We start from the raw sequence: 16,139 nt of genomic DNA on the forward strand, positions 1-16,139 counted from the left end.
CTGTTTTAAAGTCATGTCCTTAGTTGTAGCTTCTTGTCATCTCAGTGAAACATCTAAAGGTTACACCTTTTTTCCATGTTTTGTAAGACTTTAGTGTGGGTGGTAAGCAGATTTCATCTTTGGACAGAGACAGATATGCTTCTAAGCTAAGTGGCAGCTTGCTTTTTGTCTGCAGAGGCATCGTCTCCTCCATCTCTAAAAAGCAGATTGCCACCAAATCTGAGCCCTTCCTTCAAATGAGAAGTAGAAAGACGCTTGTACTTGTGGCCTAAAGACAAAGAAATAATGCAAACATGTGGCCAAAAGGAAGTTATGGAAAACTAAGCCAATAATGAGATGTTGCTGACCAGTTGGAGACAACTGCATATTTGGAAACAGTGAACAAAGCTGTACATACTTTAGCACAAGTCCTTTGTAAGCTTTACACAGTCTTCACCTTTTCTGGATTTTTTGAAAATACCATGAATCATTTTGTGTTTGTTTATGATCATTGCTGATCATATGAAGATTGTTTTCCTGTAAGCTCTGTTCCTCACACCGAGAGGAAAAAATTGACTGGAGATCATTCTTTTAACTTTAAGGCAACATCAGCCTGAACTTAAACATTTGCTTCCCTGACTTTGTAACATGTAACAAACTGTACATCCAAAAATAAGTACATTATTCATGTAATTCCTCTGCAGGGGTCTTGTTTCATCTGTCTGACCCTGCTGTCATTTACACCGTCATTCTTCTTTACCTACCCTCTTTCTTCCTGTCTCACCTCCTTACACACACCTTCAGTGTGGAGTGGAGCTGTCAGGAAACAGATAATAAGTGAAATAACGTTAATTGAGTTCACGAGAACACATTACGTAGCTGCTTTTATTCTCAATCTGTGAAAAATATAAATGAAAGCTAATTTGAGAGAAAATGTTTTTTAAGCATTTGCTGAAGCTGTCAGACCGACTTTTATTTCTTTTTTTAAACGATTGATAAAAATGATTTGATGCAGAGCGTGAACTTTCTTCCAGGATATGCACAAGCATGTAAGGCAAGCATAATTGTTTGAGCTTTTCAGCCATGTCGACACACTGAGGTCAAGTAAAAAAAAAAAAAACCCCCAAAAAACTGCTGTAATCAGACACGGACAAGTTGCTGGTATAGTAGCCGGTGCACAGCTCCTGGTATGTGGCTTAGTAAACACGGAACAACGTAAAATTGGATAAATTAATTATTTAGTCTCTTGAACCAGAACGATATTGATGTTGTATATTGTTTAGGTCTCCTGTTACCTTATTGTCTGACTGCTTTTTTATTTTTAAATGACAGTATAGAGGTACCCGTTGTGTTAAAATATGACGAGGAGTACCTGACCTGAAGCTGGGAGTGAAGGTGTTTTGTTTTTACAGGCTTTTATTTTGAAGGACTCTTGCGAAACAGACTTTTTTATGCATTATTTTATGAAGCATTCCTTCCATATGCAACACTTTACTAACAAAAAAAATACATAGAATCTTAAACATGAGCCCCAATGAAATGCTAATGTTCCATTTGTTCATATATTAAAGTGGATAAAGTAATAATGTATTTGGGGGGGAAAGTAATTTTCTATTACTTTGTTAAAAATTAGTTGTGCCATCTATAATGCAAAATAACGTCAGGATTTTGCATAAAATAATATAAACAGCGCCACGCCATAGATTTGCAACACCTGATGTAGTGGATTTTTAATCTCTGCTATATATTTTGTTTGGTTTTCTTCTTCTCAAATGTTAGGAGTGTCTTTTTTTTAAATTGGGGGTGTTTGTAACTGTAGGAGAAGTCACTCAGAGACGTTACGTTTGTGCCGCCTGGCCATGATACCGGCCGAGAGTTACCACCGTGTTTATTAATTGTGGATTCTTTGAAACGTTATCCCAGCGATAATGTGCCAGAGTCCCCCTAAAGTACTTCTTTGGCACCCTCGTACTCCTCTTCTCTCCCCCCGTCCTTCCTCTGCTCTCGCCTCTCTCTGTCTCTCCGTGATGTGTGGCGGTGTTTGTGCAGGGACAGAAAATGGTTGAGATTGAGTCTCTGACTCATCCTGAAGGAGGAGGGAGGGGAGATGAGGGATGGGGGCAAAGACGAACTGATTTTTTTTGTGTTTTGATGGGGTGGCAGTGTCACTGTGTGTTATCCTGAAGATGTTTAAATGAAATTTCCAGGTGTGTGCAAGCTGCAGATGTTAAATGTGTAAATGTGTTTGGAGACGGGCAGCTGTGGGAAACTTTGCTGCTGTAATCTCGCCGTCTTGTGATTTTTCTGAATGCTGTTTAGATGTCTCGTGTTTACTTAGTTACTTTTCCTTTATTTTTCTTCTTGTCGTTGTCTTTCTTTCATTGAGTTTTGTATTCTTTTTTACTTTACTGTACGGGATTTGTATTTTCCTTTCTGGTCCTTTGGGGGGTTTTCTTCATTTTTATGCCTCATTTAAGGTTTCTTCGTGACTTTTCTCTGGGCTTTGTCTCGCTTTAAAAAGTTTTCTTCATGCTCTTGTTTGTTTCTTTTTTGCTTTCTTTTATTCTTTGATTTCTGATCATTTGTTCATCAATTAATTTCATTTTTTGTCACGTTTCTTTCCCATCTTTGTCAGTTTCTTTAAAGTTTTTATGCTCTCCTTTTACTTTTCTCTTTATGTTCTTTTTTTCCTCTAAACTTTCCATTCTTTTATTAATGTTTCACTATCCTGTTCATTTTTTTTTATTTTTATCTTTGATTCTTCTCTTTCGTTCTCTTTTTGTCTTTCTCTTTCACTCTGTTCTCGTCTCCTCCTACCTTTCCTACTCTTATAATCTGTTCACTTTTCTCTGTTTTCCTCGTGTGTTAGTTCTTTAATTGCCTTCCTTCTTTTTTTGTCCTTTTCTTCTCTCGTGCACTTTTCCCTCTGTTTCCTCTAACCCACTCCATTCCCTGAATTTCTTTCTTTCTGTCTCTTTGTTGCTCGCTCCATTCCTCTCTGTCCCCTTCTTCTGCCTTTCTTCCCTTCTTTTCCCTCTCCTCTCTCTGTCTGTCTCTCCCTCTCTCTGGCCTCTCTCCAGCAGCACAAGATTTGGAGCCGATTGTCTATTTATAGCGCCTGTGGTTCTGTCGCCATGACAACCAAGCTGGAGGCCAGGGCGCCAGGGAGCTATTTTTGGAGCAGCTCTGTAATGTCAGACATAGCCTTCTCTCTCTTTCTTCCCTCTCTCTCTGGATGTGGTGTGTGTTTGATTAAGGATCGGCTGGCGAAGCCTTCGGTTTGGTCAGCTCGTCGCAGTGTGAAGCGCTAACGTACAAAGAAGCGGTAACCCCCTCAAGTCTTGCACCGTCCCCCTCCCCCCACCTACCTATTACCTCCACCTTGAGGAAGCACCGAGACCATTTTTTTGTTGGGTTTTTTTGTATTTATTTTTTTGAGTGGGCTCGGTGCTTCAGAGGCTTGTAAAGCTTCAGTTTTCTCTCGTGCAGCTGAGATTGATTTCAGGCGCCTTAAGTGACACGTTTGAGTGTCTGCAGTGAGATTTGCAGCAACAATAAAGACACAATTTAAAGCCCTGTTAACGTAAAAAAAAAAAAACTAAACTGCATTTTTTGTAAATCTGAAAAAACAAATTTAAGTGTTAATAAATGGCCAAATTATTGTCAGTAAAATTGACACTAAACTATATTTAAGGATTTAATACTTAAATTTACAATTTTAAAATGTATCCTTTTTTTTGTAAACTTCTAATAATCTTTTAATTTGTTTTCACAGTTTTCCTGTTTTACAGTTTTACTGTTAATCAGCTTCTCGGGAATGTGCATTTTCTGTATTTGTAAAGGTTTTTGAGCGTCTTCATTTTTTACTTTTGTGTAAAGACATGGTGGTTGAACTTCTGAAAACTTGCTTGGACATGAATAGATTTGAGGAGATGTGGAAAGAGGCGCTTTTTAGGGACGCAATCCTGCTCGCTGATTTGTGTGTGTCTGCGTGTGTGTTGTCACACAGCGGAGCTGCTCGGACGCGGTGGGGCAAAGTTTTCCAGATGCTGTGTGTTTGTATCTTGTTATACTACAAACCCTGATACAGGTTAAAATACTTTAATTATTACTCTGGTACTATTAAACTGTTAACACAGTTAATGTGTTCTTTGATCAAATACTGGCTTTTTTTTTTTTTAAAAGAGACATTTCATAACTGTTTCTCATATGAAGGTAATTTAAAATTAAAGTACTATGATCTGAAAATTTGGCTCCCTAAAAACATAAAAACCTGCTCCGTCCTGTTACCTTTGATCTGTTTCTGTTTTATCCTTACCAGCTGTAAGGTTGCAGGCCGGACGACACAGTTGTGTGTCAGAGTAATCTAATACTGAGTAGAGATGAGGACGTATGAAAGCTCATAATCTGAGTAATCCTTTGTTCTAATACTGCCACTTTTACAAGATAAATGCATTATGGGAGTGTTGTCAGCTATGTTGGGACAGTGCGCTGCTGCTGTTACGTTTTTTTTGTTTGTTTGTTTTTCAACACATGAAAAAAACAAAAACAACTTCATCATGTTCAAAATTACACGTGCAAAGCAGATCCGGTTAAAAGGTGTTTTCATAGCAGTCCAATAGGCTTTAATTATTGTAGCAATAATATAGAAGAAATTTGGTAATTGAACTTTTGTTAAAAAAAAAGTATATTTTTTAAAATATAATTGATAAAACATGTGATTTTTATTTTATACATTTGAACAAGCATATTTAAATATCCTTCAGGGTTGTTTGTGTGGCAATAAAACAATGAATCCAAATAAAGAATTGAAGTAAATATGACATTTTAAAAATATGTAAATGCTAGAGTATTTATTTTTCATTTTTCCACAATCGTGGCCTACATTTATTGTATCTGCAAAAAAGAAGAAGAAAAGAAACCCAAAGAAAACAGAAGAATGAATTTTAGCTTTTCTTGTAAATACTGGGTCATTTTTAGCTACCAGACAAGTGACCTGTGTATATTTCCAGAGTTTAAGTCACCCTGTCTGCTGCCCAGAATAACCCTGTGGATATACATAACACCGTAGACCTCTCTGTTACTGGGGCAGCCACTATTATTTAGTTCATCTTAGTAGGCATGGTTATTATTGGCACTTCTCCTATTAATAGGGAGAAGTGCTAAAAATTGAGCAGTATGTTTGTCCTGGGCGTGTTGATGCCTCAGACCGGAGCTGTAGATAAACAAGATTTTGGCCTCAGCAGATGTTGGGGGCAGGCATGTTAACTCTCATCATTAGAGCTGTAGCTTTCACCTTCACCCAAAATGAAAGTTTTGTTGTTGAGGTGCTCACTAATAATGTAATGTTATGGGCTGAAGTTTGACTCGAAGGTGCTGAGGTGTGGGAGCACCTGAGCCACTTGGCCCCTGCAGAGAGCGGCTGGTACCAGACCGGCTGACTGCCTAATGGTCTTTCTGTGTGTTTTACATGAATATCTGTGTCAGTGCGCATTTGTGCAGAGAAATGCGCATGGCCCGCTCTTTGTCTCTGCGAACCCTTTCTCCTCCCTCTCCTTCCTGGCTCAGGGGTCTTTTTGTCCGTTTGTCCAGCACTGTAGCGCCTGCAGACGCAGCCCCCCGTTCCTCTCAGTGTGTTACCTGCAGCCCTTCTGTCACATTTCACCCCTGCCCGCAACATTCCTAGTTATCTCAGAGGGGGCTGCATACCTGTTCTCTGAGAGGCGGCTGCAGGCCAGTGTCTTGCCTTGCTAGTTGTAAGAATAGAGCGTAGACAATTATTCAAAGCAGACAGCCGGGCGGGCCGGGGAACAGAGTGGGAACGCAGTATGTTAGCAACTACTCTGTAACAAGCAGTCAGGGATTACTTAAAGCATTTTGGTTGGTGAAGCTTTGCAGAGATTTAAAATAAAATTGGTTAGATGAAGTTGCAAGCAGTGCTTTAACACATCAAAGCCATGTCTGTTCATTTTTTTTTATATTAGCAAGCATTAACTGTGTGGCTACACTTTAACACTACTGCACTATAACCCTCATCCCTGCTTAAAACATGCTGCTCAGGGGAAAGCTTTAATATTTAAATATTGTTCCGGAATTTTGTGAAGTAGAAATGCATCAGAATAAGGTACATTAAAGTACATTAAGGTTAAAGTACAATAAGGTACAATAAAGTACATTTAGCATATTTGGTGTTTTATTTTAACAATTTGTATGGAGGTAATTTTCAAGTTTCTTTCTACAGAAAGACTCCCATTGCATTTCAAGCTATATCTGTCGGAGACCCTGTAATTATTTGTACTGCATTTCACGTCCATTCAGTATTTACTTGAGATCTTGTTGTTTAATATAACATGGTAACACACACGAGGAAGGGCTAAAGTTTAATATGCAAATGTTTAAGTTTGAGAGCAGAATCCGTGATTGAAACATTTGCATGATATTAAAGCTGCGATTGTGAAGTTTTCAGCTCAGTTTCTGTAGGAAAACTGCAGCACTTGTGCTCGATCAGTGCAGGCGAGTGCGACACTGCTGCTTAAAGATAATCACCAAATTCCTTTCGGTATAACTGGCCTGAATTCAGCTCACTCCTCTTTCCATGCCACAGCTGAGCAACTCTTCTTTGATAATGTTTACCTCTTTACACCTGAAAGTCCCGTCTGGACAGCTTGGAAGTTTAATTTTCCACCTTCATTTTATTTACATGCATGTGCAGTGGCTCGAAGGGAGATGATAGGGAAGTTGTTTTTTTTTCCTGTGTGAAATTTAGGCAATCTTATTAATGCTGGTGTGCATGTACACGACGGGTACTAGTGTAAAAGTGTCTGTGGTCCAGACAACTCCGAAAGAGTCGTCAGGCTGCCTCACACACCTTGAAAGCATACACCCGTTCACACAGACCATTAACATGCATTTGGGTAGGCGCTCTTCAAAATATGAACGCGCTGTAGGCCTGCATACCCACCCACGCACACACACACACACACACTTCTCCTTCTGTGCAAGTACTACTACAGCAGCTCCATTGACGAGGCTTCTTCAGTCTGACAGAGCAAACGGCTGCCGGTGACTCAGACTGGCTGCCTCTGATCTCGCTGCGATTTCAAACACTTGCCCCCTCGTGGCCATTCAGGGACTCATATCCTCCATGTTTCCCGAGCTCTCATTGCTGTGCTCGGCAGCAGCGCTCGGCCTGTGTTTGTGTGCGTTTTTGAAGCCAAACTCTTCCAGTCTGATAGGTTGGTGAGTTAAGGAGGATTTTAAGTTGCGTTTACAGTTCAGTAGGTTTTATTTTGAAGATTACTGTGGTTAGTTAAAATGGACTGATTTACTGTGAAAGTAAGCAATACATTAGTTTTATTGTAATATTGTATATATATTTTTTCTATACAGTTCCAGCTGAGATTTAAAAGCTTTTGTGTTGTCTTTGCAGCTTCCTAGACCGGATTGATGTGGTCAGGCAGAACGACTACACACCCACTGATCAGGTGAGGCAGTCAGCACTCAAACACCAGTTATAACAGTTTTTATCATTTTTATTTAGTTTTGTAAGTTTCAGTTATATTCTGTTATTTTATTGTTTAAAAATGTTCACCAGTGTTTAGTATATTCTATAATGTTCAAATTGAGCAAAAACGAAAATGGAGAGTAGTTTTTGTTTTCTATTCCAGTTAATCAAAATGTTTTTTTCTCTTGTAGCTTTCATTTTTTGAGTTTTAGTTCACTGTAATAACACAAACAGGATTGAAGGTGATGAACCACCAGAGCAACGCCTGCCAGACATTTGCATTTATTCACCAAACTCAAATAATATTGCAATAACAACCTGTAAGCAGATTTTCAGGTTCCCATCATGACACACTCATGCTCTGTGTATATTATTTGGAGGCACCTGTGCCTTCCCTTCTGTGACGTGTCAAAGTTTAATCTTGGGGAAACTCGAGAAGAAGTAAAAAGTGTGAGTGTGTTTAACTGTGTAGCCGGAACCAGACAAAGGATGTGAACTGCAGTACACGTCATATCATACGTGAAACGAGCGTGTGCAGATGGAGAAGTTCACGTCCCAACGACCCGTGTGGACGTGGAAAGCATGAAGAGACCTTCATGACGGCATTGTAATTACGCATCACCACTGAGGGCAGCAGAGCCGTGCACAGGGCATGTTTGCATATAGAAAATGTGTGTCGTTGTGTTTGCAGAAAATTATAATTACCACATTTGTGGCAGTTTTTAAAATCATAGTTGGTGAATACTTTCTAGATTTTTATGTACAATCAGCTGTGATTAGCGTAGAAGCGAGTAAGAACAGTGCCGTGGGAAATGGAAAGTGAATATAGAAAAATTAAAAGTAAAATGAGTGTGGAATTTATCTGCTTTTATTTGATTTAGATAGCCAGATAAAACTTTGAATTTGATTGTTTTTGACCTGTTTTTACAAAAGATCTACTCATCTACAAACACTATTCATTATTAGGTGTTATTATTCAGTATGTCTTATTGAAAATGGACTATATGCACAGCTTCTTTTTAAACTTATTTTATTTATAATGTGTATCAATACGGATAAGTGCATAATATGAACTGTGTCACACATCCCGGCATTTAAGTTTAAATGCTGTTCCCTAGATGGACTTTCAAGACGCACGCATCAGTTATCTTTATTTGTTTTATTTCCTCACGAAAGTCGACTTCTTGCCCATTTACTGCCATTTTATGCTTCATTGTCCACTTGTGCTTCCTTTAACCCTCCTACTCCTTTTTTTTTTTTTTCAGGACCTGCTAAGATGCAGAGTACTGACATCTGGGATCTTCGAGACAAGATTTCAAATAGACAAAGTTAATTTCCAGTGAGCAACCTCAATGTTTATTTATCACGATGTGTGCGATAGAGCGAAAGTAAAAAAGTCAAATAAAAGGATTAATACTGTTTTAAAAGTGTAAATATAAAACTTTTTAACTTCCTCTGTCTCTCAGTATGTTCGACGTTGGAGGTCAGAGGGATGAACGGCGAAAGTGGATCCAGTGTTTTAATGGTAGGAGATGATCCTGAATTATTTCTGAAGTATCTAACACTCACTTTGCTGCTTTTTTCATGTCATTGGGTTTATAAAGTTACTAAAGCAGATATATATGTAGTGTTCAGCAATCCGTAACTGGATTGAAGCATGTGCGTTCATTTAAAGTCCAAGTTGAGAACAAGGTTGTGTATCTTGAGTTTTTGGGTATTTTTATTCATAGTGGTTTTATTAATCCTGCTCTGTGTTGTGTGCCGCAGATGTGACAGCTATCATCTTTGTGGTGGCGAGTAGCAGCTACAACATGGTGATCAGAGAAGATAATCAGACTAACAGACTACAGGAAGCCCTCAATCTTTTCAAGAACATTTGGAACAACAGGTCGGAGACAAATTTTTCTTTGGACACATTTCTTTCTTTTCTGTTTTTGTCTTTTTTTGTTTGAAGGTGAGGAGACAAAAGGGAGTCATAAAAGCCAAGAAATGTTGCTAAAAAGACTATAGAAACTAAATGCTGTGACACTTTGGTCCCTTTCTAGCTCCCTTTATGTAGAAGGTAAAGGGAGCAGACATAAGAGCAACTTAAGAGTGAAGTATATGATTACTGTGACTGGTAGTTTTCCATTGTTTGGGCTAAAAGAAAGTCATATACAACAATACAATACAATAATAAAACTTTTACTTTGAGTTGAGAGGAATGCCTAGTTACAAGCCATCTTGCACACAGCAGGGAAATACGGGGGAAAAAACAAAGATAAAATAGGATCAAAAGAACATGAGACATGATGTGAGCTTTCTGTTAGCTGTGCAAATGAAAACACAAATCAAGCTGGGAAGGTTTGTCATCTGAGGGGCTGCTGCTTTTGCTAGTTTGGTAAGAGAAGTCATTTCTTTTCAGAGATAAGTACAGTAAATTTAAACAAAGCGCTCGATACGTTTATGTGAACGGTGCACTAAAAAATTCTTCTGAAAATCAAGAAAATGTGAAATTTCTGATTCAGGGTGTATATGTAGAGGGACAAAGCTCTGAGCAGACACCATGTCCGCCTTTGACTCCATATGGGCTGTTTATGGCAGAAGCTCTAAGACCTTTTTAACCCAGAACTCCAGAGAGTAAATTATTGCCGTGTTCTCCAGCCAAAGTCTATTAAAATGTAATTTCTACTTTTAAAACAGTGACTCTCCAGCAACACATGTTTTGGGTCTGAAACTAACCTTGGTCTGAACTTGCTCACTTCCCTCCGCAGGTGGCTACGGACCATTTCTGTAATCCTCTTCCTGAACAAACAGGACCTGCTTGCTGAGAAGGTTTTGGCAGGAAAATCTAAAATTGAGGAGTATTTCCCAGAGTTTGCACGCTACACTACGCCTGATGATGGTAAGGCTGGCGCTCTTAGATCTGCTCATCTTCATCTTGCTGTCAGTCTTTTTTTCCCCCCAAACATTATCCCTGATGATATAACATCCCCAGAACTGTCCACTTTAATACAATAATATTTATATAGCTCCTGTTAACAACTTTCATCTCAAGGAACAAGTTAGAGAGCGTACAACATCAGAGGGAGAAGCTGTATTATCCAAAAGTTCACTATGAACAGGCACTCCAGAGAGACCACCAGCAGACCGAGACTCAAAGAGGGGAAACAATCCAGAGATGACAAAGAAACGGAAGCGTGGCTACAGCATGAACAAAAAACTGGAGAGTACACTTTATGATGTGCAGATGTTGCATATAAACCGACCAGAGCCAAAGCCAGAATAACAAAGGGATGGTTCATGATCACCTAATACAGTCCTCCCTGGGAGCTGGTTCCACAGCAAAGCAGCCTGATAACTGAAGGCTCTGCCTCCTGTTATCCAGTTAGATCGTGTGTCCGTGTGACTTCACGGCCGGAGCTCTTGGTTAGTTTGAGTTCTGAGTGCTCCATCGAAATGTCACACATGCTAACGCCCGCAGTGCACTGACATGTTAATATGTAAACATGCTGAGGTTTTTCTCCTCATGCTCAGTGAGAATCAGTAGTTACGGTCCTGAGATCAAGTAAAGTATTGGCCATTTTTACCAGTTTAACTCTAATGTGGTTTATTCTGTGGTAACAGTGCTGCACCGTGTGACTATTTAATGCTGCAGCGTGAAGGTGACTCGAATGTGACCAGATTTCTTCTTCCAACAGCAATACCAGAGCCAGGTGAAGATCCCCGTGTTACCAGGGCAAAGTACTTCATACGGGATGAATTTCTGGTGTGTACAAAAGTCAAAGAGGCAAAACCTGTTTTGCCTCTTTGACTTTAGTTTCCCTTTTTTCTATTCTTTATATGACATAAAAGACTAATATGAGGTTTGAGTTATATTCCTGACAAAATTCCTTTAGAGGCTGATTTACATGGGATGTGGTTTCCAAATTGGCTTGAACTCCACTCAGTCTCTCTACTCTGGCACTGCTGAAGGAGCTGAACATAGTTTCAGTGTTTTTGAGCATTTGATGGACCGCTTATGTCCCAGAGATGTAGATTTTGTCACTACACCAGAGTACATAAACTATCAATGTGTATCAGTGGGTGAGTATAATACCTGCCACTGGAAAAAAGTTCTCCCTCAGTTTGGTGTTAGAATAATTATATTTTAATGAGTATACTGCATATATAAGTGTTCTCTGATTTTTGCCCATAAGGTTTTTTTTAACTTTGGATATTAGGAATGTATGACAGCTCAATAGTTACATTAAAAAAATACATGATAATATAGAAACGATAATATACAGATACTCCCTTCTATATAATAAAAAGTGGTAGACAAGTTTAGATCAGCGTTACTCTGCGGGCATCGTCAGTACCAACTAGTCTTTGTGTGTCTCTTTTCTCAGAGGATCAGCACAGCCAGCGGAGACGGGCGGCATTACTGTTATCCCCACTTCACCTGTGCGGTTGACACAGAAAACATCCGCCGCGTCTTCAATGACTGTCGCGACATCATACAGAGGATGCACCTACGGCAGTATGAGCTCTTGTGATTGGCAGAGGCGTCCAATCTTACCTAACTACCTATCATCATACCTAGCTAAACACCCCCTCCCGACCAGTTAGCCAATCACTCATCCACTTCCACCAACTTCACCTAACATCTGAGCAAGCAACTGAGCGCCTTGCCCTCCCCTCCACTCCGATACAGCTTCTCCCGATAAACACAACTGCAGAAAAGCTGAACAGCGGAAAGACTCTTTTCAAAACAAAGGAAACGTTGTTACAGATACACCACATCATCAACTATCAGCCTGGACTGACTGCTGTACTCAGCCACACTTTGACCCAGGAAAGAGGGTCAGGACTGGAATCCCTGAGTGTAGGCGAACTCTCCTTTTAGCTCTCTCTCAGTTAAATGAACACACATGCTCACAGGTACACAAACACACACAGATATGAGAGACGACTTCAGATAGGTTTTAATACAGCAGTAAGACGCATACACTCTCACAGAGCCTTTCAAAAGTCAAGTTCTACTGCTTTCCAAAGTCGGCAGAGGCTAAATTGAATAATGCCTTCTGAGAGGGACGAGTTTATTCACCTAGTGCTGAACACGAAGGAAGGGAACGGCGGACAGCGAGGGTGGCAAAATGATACAGAGGAGGGCTGTTTTGTGCCCAGAGATGGACAGATGGACTAATTGACTAATGGCTGCCTGCGGACGTGAGCGTGACTCTAACAGAAGACCACACGGCTCTTCAAGAATCCAACCAAGGAGGGATGCAGAAAACAACAACAGAAAAAAAGAAAAAAAAATAAACAAGATGAATATCATACAATGCATAAACTCATGCATACCAGTGAACTTCATGCAGTGCAAAAAATCCAAGCTATATATATAGATATTTATATATGTGTGTATATAAATATGTATATATATATATATAAATATATAAATATAAATATTATATATTCCTGTAATAACGCAATTCAACTTTTAAGTTTTTGTTAGTTTTTACCCCATGTTGTGTGTGGGTGTACACTGTGTGTGTGAGATCTGCCTTTGTGCACCATTTAAACCTCCAACAGCCACACACACACATACACACATATATAAAATATATACATCCTCGCCCCCTTTGCTCCTGCTGCTATTTGACAACTATTGAATATGTGGAATTTTTATTTAACAAGGAAAGCATGACGACGCAAAAGGAACGTACGAAGTTGAAGAAACGACTCGTCGGGGCTGGATGCGACATTCTGACCTGGCAGCACACACGGACACACTAACACACACACCCGTGCACATGCACTCACAGGCCTCCTTGTCCACACTATGACCCACCTCCACACCGTTTACCTTTCGTCTTGTTCTCTCACTTCTCCCATTCCCACCTCCTCCCTTCCTGGCTTTAAGTACGTCTGTCTTTATTTTACTGCTGGACTATTATTCCTGTACAGACTGTAAAATGTATTATTTTGTACAACTTTATTGAAAAAAAAAAAAAAAACTTGTAGAAGATCCCTGTGCCTTGATCACGACTGTACGTGTAAAAATGAGCTAATATGTAAGTTATGTTTCACTGCGCTGTACAGCTGGACGGGTCTGTCCCACCTCGTCCGGGCTAGCTCACCCCTCCCGCTGGGGAGGGTGGTTGTGGGGTGGAGGGGGACGGGGAACGGGCATCGGATCGGGCGGAGGCCTTTCGTCTGTTGCTTAGTTTCCATTTTATTCCCACATTTGTTTGTTCGTTGATTCATTTGTTTTGTTTTGACTCTCCTATGGTTTATATGATAGCGTTGGAAAAAAGAAAAATGAAGGAAAAAAGATAATAAGACACACCACTTTAATGCTGTGTAGTGAACGATACTGAATCCTAACACAATTTAATATATATATATATATAAAATATATGTCAGATTTTATATTTTATATATATGTACTGTACACTTACCTCCCCATCACCCTTGTGAGCTGTCGCCCGGGTTTCCTTTGCTTTCTGTCCGTAACCTGCAAATATTTTCAGGTGGTGGCAATTCTGGGTGCAGCGGGGTGGGTGTTCATTTCTCTTTTTTTTATTTTTAGCTTTAACTCTTTTGGAGAGGAGGGAAATATCCAGTTGCAAAACATTGCTTGTTTCTACATAAACCAAATTCTTTTTGCTCAAACAAGAGGAAACGGTTGTTTTAGTCTTTGGTTTGTTCTTAGAAATCGGTATATTAGATCAACATTACACGAGCTGAAGCAGTCGCTGTCTAACACCTCAGCCACGCAGTGAATCCAGTCCTTAATGATTAGTGGGGGGATTCATATTTTATTAACCTTATTTTCTTTTCTTTTTTTTTTTATCACAAGTGGTAACTGTTCAGAGTATATCATGTTTTATTCATATAGAGAAAGAACAAAGAGTGCATAACAAATTAAAAAATAAAAACAAAGTCACATATACACTCACCAGCCACTATATTAGGTACATCTTGCCTGTACTGGGTTGGACCTCCTTTGGCTTCAGAACTGTCTTAATTCTTCATGAAGAAGGTGCTGGAAAAAGATTCCTCAGAGATTTCAGTTTATAGTCATATGACAAAATCGCACAGTTGCTGCACATCCATGATGCAAATTTCTCATTCCACCACATCCTAAAAGTCCTCTGTTGGGTTGAAATCTGGTGGCTGTGGAGGCCCTTTGAGTACAGTCAATATTTTAAACACGTTGAAGAAACTAGTTTGAGATTATTCAAATTCTGTGAAATTGTGCTTTATATAAAGGAGATGGTTCAACTGTGATCATAAAGGAATGGATATGGTCAGCAACAATACTTGCTGTTTAAAGTTTGGTACTAAAGGGCCAAGAGTGTGCCAAAAAAAGTCCCCACACAATTAGACCACCAGCAGCCTCAAGACACTCACACACGGCAGGATTTATCCGTGCTCTCATGTTGTTTAACCCAACGTCTGACGTCTGCAGAAAACAAGACTCATCAAGACGGAACATTTTTCTGCATACCTTTGTTGTAATGAGTTATTTGGGTTATCGTCTTACCTGTCTTGCCTTGAAGCAGACTGGCTATTATGCAGAGCACCTCTGCTCAGTGGATATTTTCTGTTTTTCAGACTAGTAGTAGTCATTTTAATTAAAAAAAACTCAAGGTAAAAATTATTAAAAGAAAATCAATTCTACAAATACGAAAATATAGAACAAGTGAAAGAGCAGCATGTTCACAATGGACTTGACAGAAACTACGAGGCACCTCAGACTTGACTAAAAGGTGAATTTCAAGAAATGATTGCTGCTTTCTGGATGAGCCCTGCAAAGTCTTGTCAACTTTGGTTCTTAGTCAAGAGCTGGGGTCTGAAAGAAGTTTGGAGGAGGACCTCAGTGACCTAGAGCCACAGTATGGTATTAGAACTATTGTTCTATATTGTGGTGCTGGCTGATCCATGGAGTTCTTTAAAAGCAAATGATAAATAAATTAAATCTGTGATTTGCGATCATCCCAAAAAGTCAAAGATTTTCTTCATACAGCATAAGTCAAACGTTTCATGGCATTATCGACTAATGTGGCAGCGTGGCAGATCCACATGTTGGCAATAATAAATATTCTCTTTTCGAGAGATGTAGCCAAAGAGTAACATGTAACGAGAGAGAAAAGGGAATAAAAGAGGACCTAAGATGGAGCCTTGAGGAGCACCACATTTAATGGATTTTCTGTAAGTATATAATTATAGGCCTGGAAACCAATGTCCCTTCTTTAGTTTGGGACATTGGTTTCCAGGTCCATGGACTATTGCTTTTACCAAGGTATACCTCATAACTGGCAACAGAGCGTATGGTTAGTTTTGATACTTTTTTTATGCTTTTTATATTTACATATTTGCCAAAGTCACATACGAGTGGGGATTTTACAAGAAAAAAATTATATTTTGTAATTGAGTTTCTACAATATTTGCTAGTTTTCCATAAGTCATTTTTCCTGTATGTTGTACATCTTAGAGCAGTGAATAATAACACAAGATTTTTATATTCAGACATCCAAACCGCCACACATTTTATGATTAACAGTGTGAAGGGAAAGTATTAGGGATGTAAATGTAACAGCCTTGCAAATTGCACACACTGTTTCGCTGTAGGATTATATGGTGAAGCTGGTAGCTCAGATTCCTCCAAGATTTTGCAAGTTGTTCA

At 39.3% G+C, this 16,139-nt stretch overlaps 1 protein-coding gene across 2 annotated transcripts in view; it reads left to right on the top strand.

Moving 5' to 3' along the window:
* The window catches only part of LOC113021946 (guanine nucleotide-binding protein G(s) subunit alpha), a 36,189-nt gene extending 23,364 nt beyond the window's left edge, over window positions 1-12,825 (top strand). The window contains exons 6-12 of one of the 2 annotated variants that reach the window (XM_026166838.2): window positions 7,409-7,463; window positions 8,749-8,822; window positions 8,950-9,008; window positions 9,251-9,371; window positions 10,237-10,367; window positions 11,164-11,231; window positions 11,854-12,825. In XM_026166838.2, coding sequence (XP_026022623.1) covers window positions 7,409-7,463; window positions 8,749-8,822; window positions 8,950-9,008; window positions 9,251-9,371; window positions 10,237-10,367; window positions 11,164-11,231; window positions 11,854-12,000 — 655 coding nt within the window. In that variant the 3' untranslated portion in view covers window positions 12,001-12,825. Of the gene's footprint in view, window positions 1-7,408; window positions 7,464-8,748; window positions 8,823-8,949; window positions 9,009-9,250; window positions 9,372-10,236; window positions 10,368-10,520; window positions 10,665-11,163; window positions 11,232-11,853 lie in introns of those variants that run through there. The other variant, XM_080301591.1, reaches the window with a different exon arrangement.
* The last annotated feature ends 3,314 nt before the right edge of the window (window positions 12,826-16,139 follow it).

This window comes from Astatotilapia calliptera, chromosome 5 (genome assembly GCF_964374335.1).
Source record: "Astatotilapia calliptera chromosome 5, fAstCal68.1, whole genome shotgun sequence".
Taxonomy (NCBI): domain Eukaryota; kingdom Metazoa; phylum Chordata; class Actinopteri; order Cichliformes; family Cichlidae; genus Astatotilapia; species Astatotilapia calliptera.